Source organism: Labrus mixtus, chromosome 16, assembly GCF_963584025.1.
Source record: "Labrus mixtus chromosome 16, fLabMix1.1, whole genome shotgun sequence".
Lineage (NCBI taxonomy): Eukaryota > Metazoa > Chordata > Actinopteri > Labriformes > Labridae > Labrus > Labrus mixtus.
In genome coordinates, this window is record NC_083627.1 from 2340326 (window position 1) to 2348031 (window position 7706).

At 38.2% G+C, this 7706-nt stretch overlaps 1 protein-coding gene across 4 annotated transcripts in view; it reads left to right on the forward strand.

The window, feature by feature from the left end:
* Positions 1–7398, forward strand: part of LOC132991094 (H-2 class I histocompatibility antigen, Q9 alpha chain-like) — an 11714-nt gene extending 4316 nt beyond the window's left edge. Inside the window, exons 3-8 of one of the 4 annotated variants that reach the window (XM_061059708.1) lie at positions 2242–2520; positions 2998–3291; positions 3796–6100; positions 6534–6641; positions 6818–6867; positions 7217–7398. In XM_061059708.1, the coding sequence (XP_060915691.1) occupies positions 2242–2520; positions 2998–3291; positions 3796–3950 (728 nt within the window). In that variant the 3' untranslated portion in view covers positions 3951–6100; positions 6534–6641; positions 6818–6867; positions 7217–7398. Of the gene's footprint in view, positions 1–2241; positions 2521–2997; positions 3292–3795; positions 6642–6817; positions 6868–7216 lie in introns of all 4 variants that reach the window. The other 3 variants (XM_061059710.1, XM_061059707.1, XM_061059709.1) reach the window with 3 other exon arrangements.
* The last annotated feature ends 308 nt before the right edge of the window (positions 7399–7706 follow it).

Below are 7706 nucleotides of genomic sequence, written 5' to 3' on the forward strand. Positions count from 1 at the left end.
ACACACACACACACACACACACACAGAGTCACACACACACACACACACACAGAGTCACTCACACACACACACACTCACACACACACACACACACACACACACACACACACACACACAGAGTCAGGAGTGTGTGTTCATGGTTGAATCTGTTGGATGAAGTCTTTCCTCGTCTGAAACAAACAGTCAGACTCAACAGAAACATCTCAGAGACTCAGACTCCTGGATGCTGCTGTACTGCTCTGATTCAGTGTTTCTGTCCATCCCATAATAATCTACAGACATTATTAACACTTGATCTCCACTAGATTACATCACAAGAACTCTACTGAGCTGCCCACATGTGAACTCTCCTTTTAGAAAAACAAACCTGTTCATCACAACAAACCAACAACACACAGCTGATAGAGGAACATTACTGCCTGGTTTCTCAAACTGAGGAGCAGGACCCCAAATGGGACACAGGCTGCTTCTGCTGGGTCCTCACATGAGAGGAGGAGCAGCATGTTTTCATGAAGCTGACTGACAGGACGCCATGATAAATATGACCATCAGATCAGAGGGGTCAAAGGTCAAACAGCACAACTCTACTGTACTGACCTCCCTGTGTCCGAAATATGAACAAGAACAACTTTAGATTATATTCATTTATATTATATTCATTTAGATTATATTCATTTAGATTATATTCATTTAGATTCATTTAGATTAGATTCATTTATATTATATTCATTTAGATTAGATTCATTTAGATGATATTCATTTAGATTATATTCATTTAGATTATATTCATTTAGATTATATTCATTTAGATTAGATTCATTTAGATTAGATTCATTTAGATGAATGTGATGACGGTGTGTCTGTCTCATAATAAACTATTTAAATGAATGACTTTCTGCTCAGTGTCGCTCAGACTAAAGAAGTCATTTAAAGATTTAATCTCAGCCTCTGAGAAGTTGTGATGGACTTGTTTGACTTTATATTGACATTTAACAGATTCAAACATTTATTGATTGATTTAAAAAAAGCCGTTACATCATCAATAATAACAAGAATAATGAGTTAACGCTCTAAATATGTGGTATGAAACATATTGGATTGTATGAACTGGACCGTACTGATGTTCAGGTTCCATCCCAGATTCTACATGTGAATTATAAATGTAGATTAAATGAGATGAATGAAAGTTGAACAGTGTTTGTACGCCATGATTCACTCATCAGGCTGAACAGTTCAGTCCATTCATTGATGAGATGATCCACAGAAAATGAAGGGACAATCATTTTGATCATGGACTCATTATTTCAGTCTCTTGAATCCAAAAGGTCCAAAATGTTTTTTCCAGTTTGTCAAATATGACAATTAGCTGCTTTGATCAGTTTGATATGATTGTAAATGAAACAGCGTTCAGTGTTATTCTGGAGCTGTTTGAAAAGTTCACCTTATTCTTTGTTGACGTTTCAAAAGAAGTCGTTGGTTCATGAATCAATCCAAATAATGTGATCATGAATCTTTATTCTGAGCTCTTCATAAAAAGTCCAAGTACACATTAGATGAGATGATCTCCACTGTTCTGACCTCAGTGTTGGCTCGTCCTCTCAGGCAGCATCAAACAAACATCTGCAGCTGGAAACAGCTGTTGTTAGTGTTGAATGATTGACAGATGGATGAACCAATCAGGACGCACAGACTGTCTCCCAGTCTCCATACTGGTCCTGGTGGTCTCTGCCTTATTGTGAGCAGCTGTAGTAACACACTGCTGAACTCTGTGAGGGCCGAGCAGGAGGAGTCTACAGACTGATCCTGGACTGAGACTCTCCTTCAGAGGAAACTTGGAGAACAGCTCGGGACAGTCGAGTGTGTGGTTTCTCACAGGACGAGCGAAATGTTGGACTGATCCACAGAGAGTCCACGTTCAGTCCAGGACCAGTTTAATCTGAGTCTGCTAGTCAGGACTACAACTCAGAGAGAGAGAGTGACTCAGTGTGTCTCTGATGTGATAATAAAGGATTTAAACTATACCTGTCTCTCTCTCTCTCTCTCTCTCTCTCTCTGTCTCTCTGTCTCTCTCTCTCTCTCTCTCTCTCTCTCTCTCTTTCTCTCTCTCTCTCTCTGTCTCTCTCTCTCTCTCTGTCTCTCTCTCTCTCTCTCTCTCTCTCTCTCTCTCTCTCTCTCTCTTTCTCTCTCTCTCTCTCTCTCTCTCTCTGTCTCTCTCTCTCTCTCTCTCTCTCTCTCTCTCAGATGTTCACATTTACCAGATGATGGAAGGCTGTGAGTGGGATGATGAGACTGGAGATGTTAATGGTTACACTCAGTATGGTTATGATGGAGAAGACTTCGTAGCTCTGGACACAAAGACAATGACGTGGGTCGCTCCACAACAACGGGCTGTCGTCACCAAACAGAAGTGGGATAATGACAAAGCTTATTTAGAGAATCTTAAGAACTACTTCAACAATGTCTGTGTTGACTGGCTGAAGAAGTATGTGGACTATGGGAGGAGCTCTCTGATGAGAACAGGTAGGATCAAATGACCTGATGGAGTTGAATTCTGACAATGTTCATCTTCTTCTTTTCTTGTTTATCTTGTAATTGAACAATAAATATTTCTCACATGTTTCTATCACACATGCTCTGTCTTCATCTTTAAGCTTCCCCTTACCTTTCCCTTCATGTTAGATCTCTTTCTCTCTGCTGCTCATCGCTCTCTCTCAAAGTTTCTCTGTGTTTTTATTGTACTTTCTCTCTCTCCTCCTCTTCTTCTTCATCAATCCATCTGAACCCCCCTCACCTCTCTTCTTCTGTTTCTTCCCCTCTGACCCTCTCTTCTTTGAATTATACTTTGATAAGGTTGATTTTCATTGTTGACTCACTGGATTTTAAAGTCCCTTTTTTTACCAGTACATTTAAAAAGTGTCATCAAACATGAGTTGTAACAGTATTTAAGAGTAAATCCTGATAAAGAAACTATAATCTGTCTTCCTGTTTGTCCTCCAGACCTCCCCACAGTGTCTCTCCTCCAGAAGACTCCCTCCTCTCGGGTCACCTGCCACGCTACAGGTTTCTACCCCAACAGAGCCATGATGTTCTGGAGGAAAGATGGAGAGGAGCTTCACGAGGACGTGGACAAGGGAGAGATCCTCCCCAACCACGACGGCTCCTTCCAGATCAGCGCTGACCTTCAACTGCCCTCTGATGACTGGGGGAAGTACGACTGTGTGTTTCAGCTCTCTGGTGTGAAGGAGGACATCGTCACCAAACTGGACAAACGACAGATCAAGACCAACTCCGGTAAGACCTCGATGAGAAGTGATGGAAGAGAGGATTTGACTGTAACAGTCGTGTGATGGAGGGAAAGTTTAGTTGTGACTTTTTCTTTCTTTCAAACTCTTCAAATTGTAAAAGTATTCAGAAAAAGAGTTTAAAGGTTTGGATCAGGATGAAACAAACACAGAGATCTTTAAAGAGATTATTAATGGACAGAATAGTTTAGTTTTTTACCGTCTGTCCGCTCGTTACCACAGTGCAGCCGCATCAACGTTTAAATTAGTTTAAATCAATAATATTGAGAAAAAAGGGTTTGAATGTAATCGTTAGCGGTTACCATTGTGCCACAATCAAACATGGAAATAAAAGACATAAAGGTGAAGGGAAAAAACAACTACATGTAGAAAATGAATCAAAGGTACAGTGATGAAGACGAGCTAACTGACAGAAGGAGAAACTTTGTCTTTAATGAACCTTTAACCTGTTTGATCACAGGTTGTGTGACTGTGTGTTGTTTGTGTTCAACAGTGAATTCCATCTACATGATCATTGTCATCATCGCTGTTGTTCTCCTTCTTGTAACCATCGTCTGTGCGGCTGGATTCTGCCTGTATAAGAAGAGAAATGAGAGAGCAAAGCGGAAACATTCAAACATGTTTTTTATATTTACATCTGGTGAATAGTTCTCTTGAGGGAACCTTAAATAACCTTCAATGAAATAAATCTATAACAATCTTTTTTTTTCTGTTTCAGCCAAACGCCCTCCATCCCGTAAGTGGAACTTGATTTTATTATATTAAGTTTGACCTTAAATGAACTCTGTAAATGAAAAAGTGTTTCTGGAGTGTTTTCTGGTGTAAATGATGGTTTCAGAGTCGGATGTGTGCTAACCATAGACTGTAAAAATAATGGACGGGACAAGGTCCCCGGTCTAGTGAAGCTTTTATTTGTAGAGCTCCCCCTGCTGACTGGCTGCAGTATAGGTCATAAACCCCGCCTCCTCAATGATAACAGACGGGATGTGGGTCAAACTGTAAAGCTAAAATACTCGTCACATCATTTTTTTCCAAACCTAAACTCTGCTGTGATCATTAGTTATTATCACCCTACATTGTGTTCAAGTGCTCATTTTTCTGTGAAGTTTGTTTTAAATAAGTTATTTGAGGTTGAAAAACGGGATTTTACGTCATATTTGACGATGATTGACAGCCGCGGATCTTGCGTAGCTCTCTTTGTGAATAGTAAAAGTTACGTAGTGAAGGAAAGCCGAGACGCCATTTAATTTTTCCGTTCGGTTTTTTCGTCTTTTTTGAGCTGGCAAAATGAGTTGTTCTGCAGTAAACTGTTCTAACCGACCTGTGGGAGCTAAGGGATCTTTGCAGTTTTTTCGGTAAGTAAAAAAGTGTGATTTATGTGTCATTGGTTGGTTAAAGTCGTTATCTAGCTAGCTAACACATAAGCAGTCTAAGGTTAGCTGAAATGTTGTAAAGCTAGGTTACTTATCCGGCATGATTTATCTTTTTATTTTATTTTTTAAAATGAGCAAACCTAATAACTGACATGCTGTGTTTCTTGATATTGTTATATCATTATTGTGATTTAAATTGTATTTAAAACCAAGAATCGTAATAAAAAATCTGTTCATAGATGAGGTTCATTGACTGTACAGTTATTTTACAGCAAAAATAAATAAGTCTGGTAAAGTCTCAAAAAAGTATCTAGGGCAAAAACAAAGCCAAATAATTTAAATCTGGCCTGCATCATTACTAATGTGTACATGTTTACAGTCTGAGTGATAAGTGGGTTATACAGAGAGTAACAGGTTTTACTTTCACCGTGCAGACTGAAATTCATAGAACTATATACGAGGGTAGAATATTTCTCTATGTATCCAGATAAAACTAAAGGTAAGATCTGATTTAATATAACTGTTACTGATTTAAGATCCAGATAAAACTAAAGGTAAGATCTGATTTAATATAACTGTTACTGATTTAAGATCCAGATAAAACTAAAGGTAAGATCTGATTTAATATAACTGTTACTGATTTAAGATCCAGATAAAACTAAAGGTAAGATCTGATTTAATATAACTGTTACTGATTTAAGATCCAGATAAAACTAAAGGTAAGATCTGATTTAATATAACTGTTACTGATTTAAGATCCAGATAAAACTAAAGGTAAGATCTGATTTAATATAACTGTTACTGATTTAAGAGACTAACCGAAACGTGAACACAAACATCAACAACCTGCGGTGGTGTAATGTAATATTAACTGAGCATCATGCTGCTTAAACTGATAAATATTCTGCATTGTCTTCCACACACCAATTCAACAATCACAAGTTGATCATATTGTAAATTTAATGACGCTCATTGAGAATTTGTACTAAAACCTGACAAACACTGCGGTGATTGTGACTGTGTCTGTATTTAACACCTTTTGAAAGGAAGGTGTTAATACAGGAGATCAGCGTTACACACAACATGCTGCTGTTATGTTAGTTAGGAGGAGACATAGGTACAATAAAAGAAGACATAAAGATCACGTTTTTCCCCACACATGTTAATATGTTTTAAATGTCATACATTTATTTTTTATTTCGCTTCAATAATCGTTAAGGAAGAGAAACACCATGATTAAACTACAGGCTATTGTTGTCTTTTTATAGCCAAAGAAAGCTGAACATCCACAGCCTCTGCATTCAAAAGAATTTCAACATTGATATTTATGTCGTCCTATTTCCCTCTTTTCGCCAACATTATATTCTAAACTGAGGATTTCCTTTTTCTCGGGTCTCTCGTCTCTCCCCCAGCTCGCCCCCTCCGGTGCGCTCCTCTCCATAATGTGCTCGTCTCCTCCCTCTAAAGCCCGCTGCTGCTACTCTGTAGGACGTTTGGATTGGGGGACCTCACCAATAAAATACTATTTTATATTTTATAAGCAGTTTGCCACCACACTGCACTTTTACTCTCTAAAGGCATATGAGTATGTGTGTGACAACTTTAACAAAGCTTTACCACACAGTCACACCATCCACACAGCTGATCCAGGGTTTACTGTAGCATCTTTTACAGCACTAAGAGGTCATGTACAGGCAAACAGAGAGAAGGGAAAAGAAACAATCTGTGCTCTCAAACAACAAAGCAGTCTCAAATCTTTTTGAGGAATTACAGCTAAAAAAAATCTACTTTGCATACAGTACATCCTCTGATAAATACAGTGAAGTACTTTGATTGCATTTCTGTGACGTTCCTGTAGGTGACCATGATGCAGCCAGACTGAAGCAGCACGTTGTGAAGGTGGACGCCATCATCTTGTCTTCGCAGTGCTGATTCTGAAGAGAACGCCTTCACATAGGACTCAAAGGTAAAATGATCTCTCATATGATTGGACTGTGTTACTGTAACCGCTATCAGCATCAAAGTCATTTTAGTAACAATTTATAATCCTTCTTAAAATGTAAGGAAGACTAGCAGAAGATTTTAACAGCCTCTGTGGTTCTACAAGTTCATGTTTAAATTGTTCTTCTTTCTGTCTTCAAGGAAATCAATGCTTAAAGGAAACAACAGTCCAGACTCTGACTCCAGCTCCGGTGAGGTTCTGCACACAAATCTGATTATATGAGAATATTTAACATTAGTTTAATGTATCAGGCTGGCCCATGTGATGACAGTTTAAAATAATCTTCAATAGGAAGTGGCAGGAACATTTTTGTCTTAAAACATAAATTCATAAAGCTGATCATATTATTGGATTCATCATGTCTTATTATATATTTTATTTTTCCTCTTAAATAGTTCTCCTGTCTTTAAAACAAACTTTAGAAGCTGAAGTTTAGCAGAACCTGAGGACAGATCTGATTTCAGGTCTGAGGCATAAACATCACAGTAAAATTCATTATACTTTACATTTAACTCCATGATTGTTTTTCTTTATTACAGAAGACGCCCTCAGATTCAGATCCATCAACAACACCTGACAACATGGAGGACTCGTCCCCTGAGCGTTTCCTGTCCTCTCTCCATGGAGTTCTTCTCTTCAGTCATTAACTCTTGAAAACAGCAGCACAACATGCCAGACTGTTTGACAAGTCTGTGATTGAATAAATGGAAATGGAATCTCATGTGTATCTTGCTATGCTTATTGGCTTTAAATGTTTAATATTAAATAAGTTTGAAGGCCATTTATCTCAGACGAGACCGGCTGTGACAAGCTGAGCTCGTCTGTTAGCTTTGCTGTTGTCTTAGCTGTTGTTGGTCAAGAAGAAATTATTGTCAGTTCAAGGCCTTTTCAAATGTGAGCTATGAACTTAACTGCTAAATTATTTTACTGTGACCAACACTTTGTAGTGCTCCAGTTAATCAGAGACAGTCAATTCAGATTTAAAAAAAGTTTATTTAAACATTTTATGAAAAAAGAAAAACTTCAATA